Source organism: Lonchura striata, chromosome 19 (assembly GCF_050655825.1).
Source record: "Lonchura striata isolate lonStrDom1 chromosome 19, ASM5065582v1, whole genome shotgun sequence".
NCBI classification, from domain to species: Eukaryota; Metazoa; Chordata; class Aves; order Passeriformes; family Estrildidae; genus Lonchura; species Lonchura striata.
Genome location: NC_140721.1, coordinates 6,790,208 through 6,806,886, shown reverse-complemented (window position 1 = coordinate 6,806,886; position 16,679 = coordinate 6,790,208). Strand labels below are relative to the sequence as shown.

General features: G+C 42.4%; 1 protein-coding gene across 11 annotated transcripts in view; it reads left to right on the top strand.

Annotated features, from left to right (window-relative positions):
* CUX1 (cut like homeobox 1) overlaps positions 1-16,679 on the top strand; it is a 238,196-nt gene that overhangs the window by 154,246 nt on the left and 67,271 nt on the right. For all 11 annotated transcript variants that reach the window (XM_085557551.1, XM_085557549.1, XM_085557548.1 and 8 more), the window contains exon 9: positions 14,741-14,789. In XM_085557551.1, the coding sequence (XP_085413677.1) occupies positions 14,741-14,789 (49 nt within the window). The remainder of the gene's footprint in view (positions 1-14,740; positions 14,790-16,679) is intronic.

The following is a 16,679-nucleotide window of genomic DNA, read 5'->3' as shown; positions in this document are numbered from 1 at the left end:
CTCTCTCAGCTATGCCATGGCCAGGCAGGCCAGCTATCAAGTGAGCTCTGTGCTGATGGTCTTAATCAGTGATTTTCTGTGGGTTCTGCAAATTCCTGCAATTCCACTCGTTATTGCTAAGAAATCACAGCAATAACTGTGAAAGGCAACCAGTCATGAACTGCAAATGTGCTGTACTAATGTTCCATCCTTTGATGGAAAACTCCAGGTAATCTGGAAGTTAGAAATGACTGCTGGAGATCCCCTGGTGTATAAGCTCTGGATGGGACTTGATCCTTTTAACCCTGAGGATTTCTGTCCATAGGACAGTAGTGATCCCTTGTCTTTCCCCTATTTGTTGCCTTTGTACTGTCATAGTTGTTGTAGTTTTAAATATAAAATATTGTGGTGTTAAACATGTCTGACCAGCTTAACTCATCAGAAAACCATTTCAGCAGAGGGCTGCTAGCTGATAATGGGTGTACTTTTGCCCTCCTCTCTAAAACACAGTGGCCACTAAATATAGCAGCACGAGCTATTTTTGATTATGTAACATCTCTATCTGTCTGTACTCTGATTAAATAATCTATTTTCTTGGCAAAGGAGTGCAAGTTCATTTTCTGTTATTGATCAACACCGTATTTTAGCTGTGATACAGATGACTTATTTGTCTTGCTGCCTGTTGGATTGATTTCTGTCACTGCCTTGCCATCAAGGGAGCTGGCAGTGGTGGGACCTGCCAGGCACGTGCCTGTCCTCACCCAGGGCAGTGCTTAACAATCCTTCTGTGCAGTGTATGGTGGATAAACTTAACACTTTTTGTTACTGTTTTTCAGTCAACGTGTTGTCTGGTGTCTGTATGACCTAAACTTTCATTATTTATCACTTACACTTACATTGTCTCTAGTTAATTCCTGATCTCTTGCACCTTCTACCTCCATAGCAGTGGGACTAAGTTTAGCTGTACCCTTAAATAACCTACATGGCCAGGGCCTGTGGAAGACTTAATTATTGACCATTTCTTGGAACAAATTTAATAGAAAAACATCCCTGGATTAAATCTGTGAGCCTTATAATGTATTTGTGCATCCTGCCCATACAGACCTTTCCTCCCACACCTTTTATTTCTGTTATTACATCAAATAAACTGCTGAAAGCTTCAGCCCATGGCTTGGGAAGATGCTGCAGCCACCAGGAAAAGTGATGAGGAAGGAGGCAGAGCCAGAGCCCCCCATCCTCACTGTTTATAGAACACTGGAGGAGCAAAGTGAGGTTCCCTGGAATAATGATTTACTACCCAGTGCCATAAAAGGAGCTGAGCCCAGGGCAAACAGCAGAAGACTAAACCAGCTCTTTTTGGGAAGTTCCAAAGTTTTACACACACAGCACAGGAGCTGCTGGCACAAAGTGTGTGCTTTGGGAAGAGAAGGGGGAATTGCCCTGCTCCCTGGCTGTGCTCAGTCACAGCTCCATGCCCCACAGAAGTGCCCTGAGGCTCAGTCCTGGGGCACCACAGAGCTGGGCAGAGGCTGCTACACCTGAGGAGTTTGGGTGCTGGAGCAGAGGAGCTGCAGGTGGGACAGCAGACAGGTTACAGGGTTACCTTCACACCTCCCCAGGTCCAGGAGCAGCAGGGACAGCAGCACTGAGGGTCTTAGCAGGGTGAAATTACTCATTGGGCAAGTGCTGGTGTGTGGCTCTGAGACCTGTTGATTACAGAATTAGCCCTGCAGCAAAAACCAGGTAAATCCAAAAGGTTGGTTGGCATTTCCTTACTTCCCTTCTCTCCTACAGATCTTCATTCATGTAGGATGAAGGATGTTTTTTCATCCACTCAAGGATTCTGCTGTATTATAAATGTTGAGGAATTGTCATTGGCAACACAAACCTAATATTTCCAGTCCAAACTCCCCTTCTATAGAAATACTAAATCTGTTCTATTAACTGTCAAAACAGAATAATCAAATAGTTCCTTACCATGGAGTACAACATTAGTCAAGCCTTAAGCTGTTTTATTTCAGCAGCATTTTAAAGTCTCAACAACTGTTGAAAGGGAAATAAAGAATTTGAAAAGTGTTTCTGCAAATAACATTTCAAAAGGTTAAATTAGAAGATCCTTTGTTGTCCTCCAAGGGCTTGCAGTCATACCTGGTGTTGGGGTTTGCCATGGAGGAATATTTAAAGTAATTTTGCTGTCTAGTTTGGATTCTGTGTAGACAGGCAATCTGTCAGTCATATTAGTGAGCATATCTCATAATCCAATGCAACTGGATGCTAAAGTTGGGGAAAAAAATGAGCAGAGTTAAATATTCAGCAGAGATGTGAAAATAAAACCTGCTGGATGCTCATCTGCCACAGGAGGCTCAAGGGAAGCTCCAGCACAGCAAGAAGTCAGTGGCAAATTGTCATCCAGCTCCTTGACCAGCTCCTGGGGGCTCTGGGGGCTGAGCCTGCTTTTTGGGTGTCCCACAGAGTGAAGGGAAAGGAGAGGGAGGGAGGCAACTCCTTCCTCTGAAGCCCAGGAGGTTGCTCAGTGTCTCAGGGGCCTGCTCACATGAAGTGATAATGAGCTTCTGCAGGTTTGGACAGCACCTGCCTGTTCCCCTTACCTTGGTTGGTTTTCCCTGCTCTGTGGTTCACATTCCCTGCTTTGTTTCCTTCTGCCTGTTTTTTGGTTTGTTTGGGGTTTTTTGGGGGTTTTTTTGGGGGGTTTTTTGGGGTTTTTTTGCTGCTTTGTCAGTGGAGTCAGCAAGATTGATGCTGTTGATAGCTCACAAGTGAAGCTGCAAAGTGCTGACATGAATTGCCACTTGACAGGAGAGGTGTCTCCATTCAGATCAAAGCTGGAACAAACTGGGAAGAGAGAAGACCATATTGGTAATTGAATACATTATTATAAAGACAGCAATCATCCTGGTTGTTCATCTTCAGCATAGCTCCTGGGAAATGTAAAGCCTACTCAAAATATAGAATACTCACATCTCTATCATGCTTTCTGCAATTATCATTCCCTTTATTGAATGGAAGAACATCAGTTGCCTTTCTCAAAGACCATGTAATGCCATTTTCAATAGCCAGAAGGAAATAACTTGCTTGAGAAGCTAACAGAGAATGGGCACATCACCTGTGTTCACTTCTAAGCCAAGAGCATCTAAAGCATTCTCCGAAGACATCTCCCACTTGAAGGCTGTGTTACTGCAGAGCTGTTCTTTTGCACAACATAATTGTCCTTTACACTGAGAAAGGCAAAAGGTTGCATCTTAATGCAGATTCCATCTCTAAATAATGCCCACAAACCACTGTCCATATGCTACAGGTGGTTTGACAATGCTTGTTGTATTTGAATGCCTGTTGGTTAATGTGCTTGGAGGCATACATCAGCAGCTTGGTAAGAAATAGTAAATTGGAGATTATTGGCCTGGTGGGCACATTCATTGTGTTTGCTGGCACTAAATCCCTCAAAAGGCTGTGCAGGATGTTGCCTTACACTCCACAGCACCAGTTCCAGGTCAGACTGGGTACAGACACAGGTAATTCAGTGACCTCGAGCATTGGGGCTGTGATTGGAACAGGTCTGGCTTTCCCTTCTTTGGGCTGGGATATTTCCCCTGATCCCTGTGCAGGTCCCTGGGGAATTGCTCTTCTCCTCCAGGCAGGAGCTGGGGTCTGTCACTGCTCTGCTGGGAACCAGCAATTTCCCTTTGATCTGTGCCTGTGCAGTGACACCTGTACACAGAATTCTGGCTGTGCTCTCTCATTTTCAAACTGACTTAAAGCTGTTGTACTGAATATAAACTGGGGGGAGTTAGAGAAAAGCTTTTATGGGTTCTTACAGTGATGGACAAAGACACAGAATAAATAAGGGGAATAAGGGCAGAAATCAATCAATACCTAATTTTTCCAAATTACTGAGCTCCTCAGCTCTCTCTGTGGTTAAGGAGGAGAGGCTGAGTGTCTCTGGAAAGAAACTCCTAGAGATTAATCTGGAATATGAATGTTTACAGTAAAAATTCTGAACAGTCTCCAATTTTTTGAGGTTGTTTGTGCTCTAAAGAAAACAAACATACAGAAATCTGTGATTTTGGCAGTGGTGTAGTATGAGGGAAGATTGTTCATTTTGGGGTTGTAACTGCTCAAAACCTAAAGGGATTTTTCAAATGTGACATAGTGATTATAATCAAAACAAAACAAAACAAAAGCCAGCAATCCCTCCCATATCCTTGACAAGATATTTGTGCTTATTTTACACATTGTAACTGCAGTGATATTATTAAGTAAATTTAAATATTTGTGTGTATTTTTAGAGAATCTTTAATCAAAGCACAGACAATTCCTCCTGCTGATTCTTCAATCTAAAATACTGCCATTCCAATAAAAGAGAATGACACTTAAGATTCCTGCAATTAAGATTTCTAATTTTGGCTAAATCATCTATTTTAACTCGAGAAGTAAAAATAGGTAAATTATTGCAGGGTCTTTATTTTCCAAATATCAAACAACTACTAATTCCACTACTATTATTATTATTATTAAATATTAGATATAAAAATTAATTATATCTATTTAGTTAGTTGGAGAAACAATTGTAAAAGAGCTTGTAGAAGTTGTAGAAGCAGAATTAGTAAGATTTGATCTTTTAGGAAGGTTTTATTTGATACTTTGTTATACTTTTTTTTTTCAAGTAAAATTTAATAATAATTAAAAAAAGGCAAGTTCTGAAAACCTGGCAGGTTCTGCTGCTGTGCCCTGGGTGCAGAGCAGCCTTTTTGTGCATCCACAGCCCTGCAGGACCACAGCCTTTATCCCAGTTTCCAAAGGAAATGGAGCTTCCAGGAGCCTGTGCTCTTGTTTCACTGCCAGCCTGCTTGGAGCTCATCAGTTCCCCTCCCAAATTAACTCGGAAGCTGATGATTGACTTCGGCAGTAATTAACAGCATTAAAAACCCCTGGCACGGGGAGCTCTGGTGGAACTTGTAGGAGCTGGGAATGAGAGGAAAGGCAGGCAAATAACCAATTTGAGGGCTGATCAGCCATGTCTTTAATCTGTATTTCCTACAGTTGGTGGGTGGGAGGTGAAGAGGGGACATTCAGGGGTGAGGGAGGTCTTGGAGGAGGAAGCAGCAATGGGGGGCAGCTAAAAAAGCCCAGATGGCACAGCTGATATCCTTACAATAGGTGCTGTCCAAACAACTTGGTGGGAACAATCGATGGGAAGCTGGGCTTTGTTTGGCCTGGGGCTTGGGGAGGATGTTTTTTATCCCTGACTCACCTCCACCAGCAGCACCTCAGGAAGCAGCTCTGGCTGTCAGGTGAAGCTCCTCCACCAGAGCTGCTCTGTGCAGGGAGGATTTCCTCCCTGCAGGAATCTCACAGACTCCCAGTCACAAAAATGGGGCAGAACCCACCTGACTCCGCCACTTCAGAGGCTGCTCCTTGGTTTCTTACAGCAGCCAGTTCAAAGCTGCTTTTTGGAGTAAATCACTATCACCCAAGTCTATTAAATCTCCCTCAGATGATGTTTAATTGGGGAACAAATTAACTGCCAGCTGAAGCTCTGTGAGCAGACTGCTCAAATGCTCGACTCCTGGCAAGGGGAATAAGCACTCAGAGAGCAGGGGATGGACCCAGAGCCTCCAAGTCCCCATCTGCCCTGCAGGAATGTGTTCTGGAAATCAGGGGGGTGCAGGACAGCTGGGAAAGTGTCAGGATTTACAGATTTAGGAGTAATGTGAATTAAGTTACCATTAATAAAATAATCATGTCTCAAAATGACTTGTAGAGGATGATGTAGGGTTTCTGCCAGTGTGGACCACAAACCCACCAGTGGAATACGTGAGTGGAGAAGGATTCAGTGTCTGGTGTGGGATACACATTTGTCCTGCTTGTGTCAGGATCAGAAAGAACTGAGGGGAGGAAAAACCTGGGGACCAGCGAGGAACTTGCTTTGTGTATGAGGAGAGCAGCTTTCCTAATAGAAAAGCCTCTAAAGCTCAATCCAAATGTTTGGATCCTTGGGAAACAATGATTTCATCAGCAAATCTAACTACAGAGTGTACCCAGAAGACCCCAAATGAGGACAGTTGCAGGGAACACAAGGTTTAACAGTGCTGTTGCCTTGATGTGATTAATAAGGCTGCTGATTTCCCACATCTTATCAGCTGACTATAACACTGGTTTGTGTATTTGTTATCTCCGTTCTGCATTGTGGTATGGCTGGATAAATAGAAATACCATGGAGGCGACAGGAAACAAAACAAAAATAATCAAACATGTTTATCACTAGAGCATTAAAATGGCTGCTGTGGCAGACACCAGATGAATTATGCAATACATAACTTAATTCTCTGGGCCACAGATGTTTCATTTTTCCTGCAAGAAGCTGATTGAACCTTGAATGACAGTTTCAGGCAGTTTTTGATTGCTCTGTGGGTCACATGCTTGATATGACCTGCATTTGAGTTGCTTTCTACATGCTGTTGCTTTATAAAACATGTAAAATTGACATCGTGTTGGCTGCTCAAGGCTAAGTCAGGAGTAATTCCATGGGTTTGATATGCTGTGTGTGCAAGGAGGGGAGAGGGAAGGGTGCCTGTGTTTAAATTCTGGTGTGTTATTGAATCAGCTGAAGTCAGGAGAGGGGAATTGCAGAAAGCTCTTTCAATTTGTACCATGAGGCACGAGGAAATTGGGAGTTTGCTGCATCCATGTCATCTCACTTTGTCAGGAAATTCTGTTGTTTTCCAGGGCAGGCTGGCAGTGCTGGGAATGTTTGTCTGAATCTGAGCACAAACACTTGGCACAATCTGGAGGTTTTGTTCCTCACCCTGAGGACTCCATCCTGCAAATCTGCTGGGCTTGTGCTGCTGCAGCACCTCAACCTCAGGGCCTCAGTGAGGGTGGGATTCTGACAAAAATACACAAAAAATTAAAGATCAGAATGCTCTTCCTTGCTGTTCTCTGTGGTCCATAAAGGCAGGTCAGAAGGATCACAGCAGAGTGGAATTGCAGGGTCTCTGCTTGTCCCAGTGCAGCACCTGCAGGAGAACCTGCAGTCTGGAGCCCACAGCTCCAGAGGTTCCACATTTCCCACCAGCTCCCTCAGGAGTTGGTGGAAATGGATTTTTAGACAAGATTATTTGTTTCTGCAAATTTCAGGTGCAAAAATTCTCTTGAGTTTCAACACCTTCATTGAACTCCTCTGTGGCCCAAAGGATTGAAACCAGTGCTCTGAGATGGGAGGAAAACCAGAATCATCCAAATCTGGACACTCTTAACTTCTGACTTTAATGCTACTTACAGGGCTTTGCAGGGTGAAGCAAAAGAACACTGTAAAAGAAAAATACCTGATCAGGAGAAAAGATTTCTTGCATTCCTTTTTCTTTTTGGGATGGGCAGCATGAGTGCTGGTCATGGAGTTCACAAGAGATCTGTTCTTAGGGAGAGAATAACACAGTGAGAGCTGAGTAAGAGTTTTTTAAATGAAGGGTTAAACAGTCTGGGGAGCCAAAATTCATGCTGGCTGTGGTGCAACATGTGCAAATATGTGCCACATAAGAAAATAGTATTGCCATCAAATAAAAATGATGGATCATCTGTTTATATATTGTTTTGGTTTTTTTTTTAATCCAAGCAATATATCTTTTCTTTCTTCCAGCTGCTTACATTAAGTGTCCTCTGGTTTGCCAAGTGTGCCAAGGTTGTGTGTGTGTGTGTGACACTGTGGGAATTACAGCTCTGGGTGCTGTGAGTTGATGTTGTCTGTTACATAGAAGTCTTATTTTTCCTTTTTGCCTTTTTTTTTTTTGAGCATATCAATTAGTGTCAGTCATATAAATTTCTCTCCAGAAATTATTAAGAAAACACTGATGATCTTTAGAAACTGCTGCCTTGTGTATCACTGGAATAAAGCTGATTCCTGTTGTATTTAAAACCTTCGAATTGCAAACATGATTGTTTTATCCTTAAAATCCTGATTTAAACATGAAGAGAAAACAAAGTGCTGTGCAGGTTTTCTTGGAAAGCACTTTCCATATGGAGTGAAAGATGTTTTATTCTACAGGGTCTTTTCTCGCCAGTGATTGAGAAGATTCTTGTTTTGTCGGGGTACTGCTCAGTATCCTGGGCTTTAAAAGCAGTTTCTTTAACCTTTTTCAATATTTGATGATCACTTGACACCTTTCAAGCAGCCAGGCCCTGGATTATTTGAAGATCATGCCTGCAGCTGGCGTGGCTGGTGTGCTCAGTGAGGAATCTTTCCATGAGATTTATTTCCCCAGCCGGGATCTGTGCGCGGTGCTGTGCGTGGGGACGGCGAGAGGAAACCGGGATGAATTCTAATAAAACAACAAAAAAAGATGGGAAAAGCCTTGGTTCTCTCTGCTTTTTGCCAAGGGAGGAACTTGATTTAGTGCAGGGTGTCTGCACAGAGGGGTCTGGGCAGTGTCCAGTGGACATTTCCCACTCCCAGATTAGTGCAGCTGATGCTGGGTGTAATCACCCGAGCACCTGAAGCCAGCCTGCCTTTGATCTCTCAATTTAAAGCCTCCACTCTTTCACTGCTTAGCAGAGAGGGGATTTTTTTCTTCAATTGAGTTCCTAGGAAAGGAAACACCCAGTTCATTACTAAACTTGGTGGATTTATGAATCCCTGAACAGAGAAATTCTTTTACAAGAGGCCTGGATTTATATGACACTGGAAAAAGGATTATCTGATCTGAAGATCCTTAGAGGATTGCTCTGAAAGAAAATATTAGCCTATAGCTCTTGCAATTTGAAAAGTAGATTTGAGAATTTAGCACTAAAAGGTGTGTGACATCTTTCCCTTTGACATGTTATGCTGAAATCACTTTTTATTTTGCTCTTTGTACAACCCTTCTGCCCATTATTCCATCTTGTACTGGCAGTAAAGGTGAATTTATCCTCTGTGGATGTTTTTTGGATTAGAATAATTATGAATTCTAAAAAACATGTAAATGTGCCTACAGTGATACTCATAAAATGCCAAAAAATGAAATTAGTGGGTTTTTTGATATTATCTTCCTTTGGAAACTTTCTAAGAAAGTGTTTGTTGGTTTTTTCTTTCCTAGAAATTAGGCAACAAATCCTGGGCACCTTGGCAGGTCACTGAGGAGCAGGGATGCGATGAGGGCATCCACAGCAGAGCTTAGGAAGTGGTTTGAATTTGGGTAGGGAATTTGTCATCCCTCTGCTTTGCTTAAAGAAAAAATAAAATTGAATATTCAAATGCTGGAATGCTCTTGTGCCCTGAGTGAATGCTGTGATCATTGGGCTGCAGGCAATTCTGCCATTGTTTAGTGATCCGAAATTGCTTCCTAGACCCAGAAACCTTCCCTGATAAAAATTTCATTGAAACCTGAAAAAAATTTAGCGCACTGCCTTTTGCTCCTTTTTTTCCCCCCTCCTTTAAATGCTTTGGCCCCTGTTCTTCTTTTCTACCCTTCCCAAATATCCCAAATAACCTCAGATTTTTTGCCTTGTGCTGGCCAAGTGCTGGGTTACACTGCCTGTAATTTTAAGAGGCTGAGCTGTTTACCTAATTTGGCCAAAATCTGCTCTATGCTGATCACAGATACACATTTCAAGGAGGATTTTTCTTTTTTTTTCCTTAATTAAACATAAATGCACATTAGTTGATAATGTCTGCTTTTAGTTTGAAATTGCCTGCGTAAATGTTTGGGTAATTAGAACATTTTAACAAGCCCCACTGGCTCCATATACCGTTTGCTCTGACTAGTAAACTTTTACATGTTTTTAAAGAAAATAAATGTGTGGGAAAAATATGTTGTTTGTTTTTTGCCAAACCAAAGTATGAATCTGCCCTCGTAGGGAAGTTTCTTGGCCATGCCACTGACTGCAATTTCCAAAGTGTCATCTGTATTTTTCAGTTCTTCCATGTATAAAGAATCCAACAGCAGTTTCCTTCAAGGTTGAGTAAGTTTGAATGTTTAGGGGGCTGTAGCCACAAGATTTGGCAAACTATTCACTTGTCATGTTAATAAAAAAGGAATTGTTTCTGCCTCTTTAAGCTAGTAGCTAAATGAAGGGCTTGGATCAACTGGATTTTAATCATGAAGTCTGGATTCTTCTTGCTTGCACGTGAATAACTTTGTGGTGTTCAGGGTTTTCATCCGATTTAATTTTATTTAGAAGAGGAACTGAGCTTCTTTTCTTCCCTGATACCAACTCTTGAATTTGCTGACTTGTTATGCTCTTCAAACCTAATCGGTTTTCTTGATCTTAAAATGAAAATCGAGCCTTTCTGCACTTATTTCCCAAAAGCAATTGAATTGAAAAGTGGGGTGGTTTGGGGTTTTTTTCCAACTCCTGAAGTTGTTTTTTATAGATGGCATGTTAGCTTTGAGGGCTGTTTCATGACTGGTAAAAGCTTATACCTTGTAAAATCCATAGCTTTTAATGCATTTTGTTTCTCACTTCAAACACAGTAACGAGAGAAGAATTAATAGAATATTTCATGGTCGTGCTGTTTCAACAGTTCAGATTCTTTTTATATGGTGATGCTGATTTTGTAGCTCCAAATGCTTGGGCTTAAAATTTGATTTCCTAAATTCCTTCATCTGAAAATGTTGAAACCTACAACAAGCTGTAATACACCCTGAAGAACTGTCTTGCTTACATGATTACTTTTCCTCTACCATGGAGATTACAAGAAACTGGATCAGATAAATAATTATATTACCTGTGGAATGCAAAAACACTGGGTAGAAACATTTATTCCTGAAAACAGCTTTTCCCCACTTTTTTTCTCATGATTTGTGTTAATATTTACAAAGTATCACCCTTGACCAAACTCTGATTAATGTTGGGTTGCCATGTGGAAATCTGGTGTAACCCACCATAAATATCAATGTATTTTGGCAAAATATTTTCTTGCTATTTGTCTGAGGAAAGAACTTTTCTTCTTGCCTTCATCTCTTGGGGTGATGGGGAAATTGAGACACTCATGAGGGGCCAAGGTGCGTGTTCCTTCAGGAATAAAGAAAGAAATAAAGAAATAATCAGATCTCTGGTTCCTAAAAATCAGCTTAGTTCACATGAGGTGACTTTGGTCACAAATAGATTCTGGGTGACCACAAATTTGTTGATTAGGTGCAGAAATTCCTCCCTGGCAGGGTGGGCAGCCCTGGCACAGGTGCCCAGAGCAGCTGTGGCTGCCCCTGGATCCCTGGCAGTGCCCAAGGCCAGGCTGGAATTGGGGTTTGGAGCAGCCTGGGACAGTGGGAGGTCTCTGCCCATGGCAGGGATGGAACAAGTTGATTTTCCAAGGTCCCTTCCAAGTTCCCTTCAAGATTCCCATCAGATTTTCAGTGCAAGACTGCAGGACAAGCCTAGAGCTGGACGATGCTTTGCCTGCCAAGTTGTTCCATTGGAATAAAGAGGAATATTGAAATAGGAAGGGCTGAAAATGAGCAAATGTAGCAGAGGGTGAATACATCCAAAATGACCTGTGTGGGACTCATTCAGTGAGCCAAGCAGAGCTGCTTTGTGCCTGACAGGTCTGAATTTGACACAGTCCTTTGTAAACAATAAATCAATGCAGGTTGTTTCTGTGAGTGCATAAAAGGTGTGAGAACTGTAATTTATTTTATAATAAATACTTGTGCTAAGCAAACAGTGAATGCAGCTATTAGAGACTTTCTCAAATAAGTGATTTTAGGCTGCTGAGTGCCAGCTACTGATGTGGTAGTCAAGCTTTTAAAATGAAAAGCCTGAATTCCTTTTGAAGATTCTCCTGAATGCTGTTGACACTTGTGCTAGGAAAGAATACAGAGTAATTTAATTCATTACTTTACTTAAAGATAGCATTTATGGTTGCAGCATTACCCTCCATTGCTGTGCAGACTGCTAGGCTGGATGTGTTTACTTGAATTTTTTTGGAGAAGTTGCATCCTTTTATTAGGTGTGTTGGAAAGCTTGGGAGAAAAAAAAAATAGGAGGGAAAGGGGAGTTCAGGATCAGTCAGCTGGTGTGTCTGGATACAAGGACAAAGGGACAATTTTGCCTTTGGCTACAGTTTGACACTTTACTGGATTCAGTCAGAATTATCTGTGCACGCTGAAGGGCACAAATGTCATTTTTATGGCATTCTATATCCTTGGTTGCCTTTTTTTTGTGATTGGCTGTGTATACCAGTGCTGTAATAGAGCTCTTAAATCCTGACCCTGGCCAAAATGGGACACAAATATCAGTATTAATATTTCTCTCCATTTTAAATGCAGGGTTGAGTCTTTTTACCTTGTTTTTCCAACACCATCATATGTTTGCCTGGCAGCCACTCACCTTTCCTCTGGCTCAGGGTGCTCCTCTGCTTTGCAGTTCTTGGTCCCCTCTCCCCTTGCTCCACTGGCCTTGGATATCCCTCTGTTCCTTGCTTCTCTGTCTTCTCCAGTTTCCTGACCTTTGTCTCCCCTTTCCTTGCCCCTTTCAAAATGGCTAAAGGTCTTTGGATGGCTCCAGACTTACTCACACTTCCCCCCCTTCCCACTCATCTTTTCTCCATCAGAGTCTTCTTCCTTCCTGCCAGAAAACAAAAAGGTTTCCCTGGCTGAGCTGAAACCCCATCCTCTGCTCCCAAAGCCAGGCACTCTTCCTCTCCCAATCCCAGAGGTTTTTGCTTGCAAGTCTTTCACTCCTCTCAGGTGCTGTGTTGTTCCAGGCCTTTGGCTGATGCCTGGCACCCCCTGTTTGGGTGGAAATGCAGGGATTTTATTGTTCTCCCCACCCTGCAGAGAAGGAGAGGAAGCTGGACTGGCTTCAGCTGTAGGCAGAGTGCTGGGATGGGACATTCCCAGCTCTGCTCTGTGACACAACCCAGGCATCATTTACTGGCTCCATATAACCTGAGGCATTCACACATAAATTGAGCCCGAATGCAGAAGCTTATATAAAGAGAATATTTAAACTATCCTGGCTACAAATATTTGTGAAGTGCTGGGAAGAATCTTTTTAATGTGTTGGGATGCTCTTCCCTCTTATCTCTGTTACAGATATACAGTGGGGTCACTTGCATGGGCTTTGGAACATCTTTTTCACATGAAATACTGTCATTTCCATAAGTGGGTTAATAAGTTTTTTGGGTCTGGAGTCTAAAACAAAAGATGTTTCACAACTGCAGAGGCTAAAGAGATGGAAAGTGTTATTGCAGGCTGATGTTAATGTGCCCAGGTCAGTCTTGTGGCTACTCCCTTGAACCCTTTTTGCCCAGGCAGTGGTTGTTCAGTTCACTAAGTAATGACCATTATTTATTATTAATTCAAAACATGGTGTGCAGGATTTCTGCTCGGTGTGAGAGCACATTAGCTTCTCCTGCACCAGAAAACACATGTTAATCTGTTTTCCATTATTGTCCAAAAGATCTTTTCAGAAGGCAGTTCATGTTGCCCCAACAGCATTAAAGGCTGTAATTAAAAATAATTTTCCATTAATTTATATACATGCACATTTACTTATTATGATCTTTTGCTGGATTTCCCTAAGTGTACACCCAAAAGCCTAAAATGCTGTTGAGGAATAAGTCAATATTCACTGTAATGATCCAGTGTGGAGTGTGCCAGAACCCTGATGTACTTCAGTTAACCATCTTTCCTAACAAACACCTGCACAGGGAAATGGATCTTCTGTGAGAATCAGCAGAAAAATAAACCCTGACTTTTCTGCATGGGCAGAGGAAGGGAATTCCAGTATTTCACAGCTTTTACTGATAATGATCTGCTACAGATTAAAAACAAAAACCAGACATTATGGTGTTGGCAGATTGCAAAAGGACTTGCTGGTAAAGCTGCTGTTCAGAGGAGATGAGGACAGTGTTTATTGCTTCCATATGGTTCAGGCATACAAGACAGGCAGAATGTCTGGGGAGAATAATATGTCTTATTATATTGATACAGAACATTCTTTAGGGCTGTCAGCCCTTTCTCCTTGTACCTTTCCCAGGTGAGAGCCTGAGTGGGAAATATTTGCCCATGATTGAGCATGAAGATAAGAAAAGATTGCTTAAGGATTGGCTCCATTTGTGTGAGTGAAGTATTAGAAATGCTGATTTTTAAGGGGTCAGGTCTGGGAGCTGCTCCCTAACACAGAGAACTGAAGGATCTCTTTTTTCCTTGACTATTTGTATCGTTTTCAACCCTTTGACTTTTCAATTCAGCTTTGCAAAGTGCATTAGGGGTCTAAATTTAGAGTTTGATAAAGTCATGTCAAAAAAACCCTCCTTTCCACATAATGTAAAATTGAATTTCTTGGTCTCTTTGACCTCTTGATTTTTTATTTTTTTTTTTTAGCCAAATTAAGAACCAAACTTCTGGGCACACTGAAACAGAAAACTAGGTGGTTGCTTTTGTATATGTGGGGAGTTGACTGAAGAACTGCAGTCTTTGACTGCTCCATAATTATCACTTGGGAAACACCTTTACATCTTGGAAAGATGACCCTGCTTGGAATTTTGGGAGTAAGACCTTCAAAGATCCAATGAATATGCTCAGATACCAATTTGCCTATTGCAGTGCAGAAAAGGGGACAGGCAGAGGAATTAGACATTTGCAGAGTGGTCCAGAAAACTCCAGGGGATCTCACCAGTCAGGAGATGAGCTGCTCAATGCTGCTGTGTCCTTTTCCAAATCAATATTGACAATTGGTGGTGTGCTGTGCCTGTTGCTGTGCCTGAGCTCCTGCAGCAGCCAGTTCTCTGTGTGATAACAAAACTTCTGCTCTCTTGTTCTCCCAGGGCTGATGAAATCGAGATGATCATGACAGACCTTGAAAGAGCGAACCAGGTAGGATTTCAAATGAGTGCCCCATAAAATTCTAAGTGTGACTTTGATTATTCTTTTTTAATTCTCTTTTGGATTTCACGACAGTTTTTTTTATATGCATTTCGCAGTCATAACTGTGTGGAGTAAGAAAATATGCAAATTTTGAGCAAAATACAGCTCTTCAGGGATGCTCTCTAAGGACTGTGTGCACAGTGGAGCAGTGCTTGCCATATATTTACCTTCTAATAATTTAATCTTATGCTTCTCACTGTAGTTATTCTTGGCTTTATGTTTCTAAGTCCGTCATGTTGGCCCCTACTCAGACATGCAGGTGGATGGTTTCCCAGATTAAAGGGCCTCTGTCCTGTGGCAGGACTGCAGATTTTGGGGACTTCTCCAGACTTTTTTTCCCCCTTCCTTTTCTGCTGTGTTTTATTGGCATATTAATTTTTAGCAAGGGTTGGATCAGACTGTTCTTTCTGTGCAGGACCACAAAGAAATTGCCATTTGTTCCTGCAGATACTAATTTGGGCTGTGAAATGTCTCTCTGGTCACTCCTCCCAGTGCACACACTCCTGGCATGAGTGGCAGAAATACTGACTTTTAACAAACCAAACCCACCAACCTTGCAGAGAACCTTTCTGAGTGAGTGAGGTGCTGGAGATGTGCATGGCCAGGCAGGATTCCATGAGACTGGAAATTCCACAAGCAGTGGGGTGCTGCTTTCACTGAGGGAAACCTCAGCCAGGATTTGCTTATCAGTGAGCTTCATTAATCCCTCTGCCAGGTACCACCAGAGATTGTCATCTTCAATCTCCCAGGCTATGGGTTTATAATCCAGATGAAGTTTACCTAAGAGCAGCTCCCTTCCAGGAGGAATAGTGGCAGCTCCTTCCCCTGCCTGGGTCCTGCTGTCAGCAGTGGTTGTGTGAGCCAGACCAGGTCACTGATCCTGTTGAAAATGTACCCCCTGCTCCAGCTGCTGTTTTGTTTTGTCTTTTCCCTTTTGCCAGATCAGCTTTCAGCCCCCACACTCCCTGCTGCAGCTGTCAAGTCTGCAGTGAGTGCTGTTGGCCTTTGCATTAGTTCTGGGAAAACTGGAAAAATGCAAATCACAGAATCATTTCCACTGGAAAAGCCTTCCAGGATCACCCAGTCCCACCATCACTCAGCACTGCCAAGGCCACCACTAAGCCATGTCCCCAAGTGCCACATCCACAGGGCTTTGAAATCCCTCCAGGGATGGGGACTCCACCACTGCCCTGGACAGCTGTGCCAGGGCTGGACAACCCTTTCAGTGAAGAGATTTTCCCTGATATTCAACCTAAACCTCCCTTGGAGCATCTTGAGGCTGTTTCCTCATGTCCTATCACTTGTAACCTGGGAGCAGAGCCCAACCTTCACCTAAAGTCTCCTTCCAGGGAGTTGTTGGGAGAGAAAAGCTCCCCCTGAGCCTTTTTTTTCCCCAGACTGAGCCCTCCCAGCTCCTTCAGCCATTCCTGGTGCCCCAGACATTTCCCCAGCTCTGTTCCCTTCCCTGGACACACTCCAGCATCTTAATGTGTTAATGAAGCCAAAATCGTATTTGTAAGTTGTTGAGTTGATTATTTAGTCAGTAAAAGCAAACTGGTGTTTGAACAGTGGGTTTTTAGTTCTGTCAAACTTTTGTAGACAGCATTAAATATTTATGAAAGTGCTAGTAATTATTTGAAAATTTGTAGACTTTTGTGAAATTATGTAGGTGTTAAAAATGTTTTGGTAGAATTATTTTGTGATTTTTGCAAAGGCAGTACATTTTGCAGTGATTTACCCAGTAGTTGGTTTTTTCCCCTCAGTCTACAGGGGGCTGTAGTTAAAGAAAAGGTATTTCTGAATTCCTCATTGCCTCCAAAAATGGATTATACCTATTCA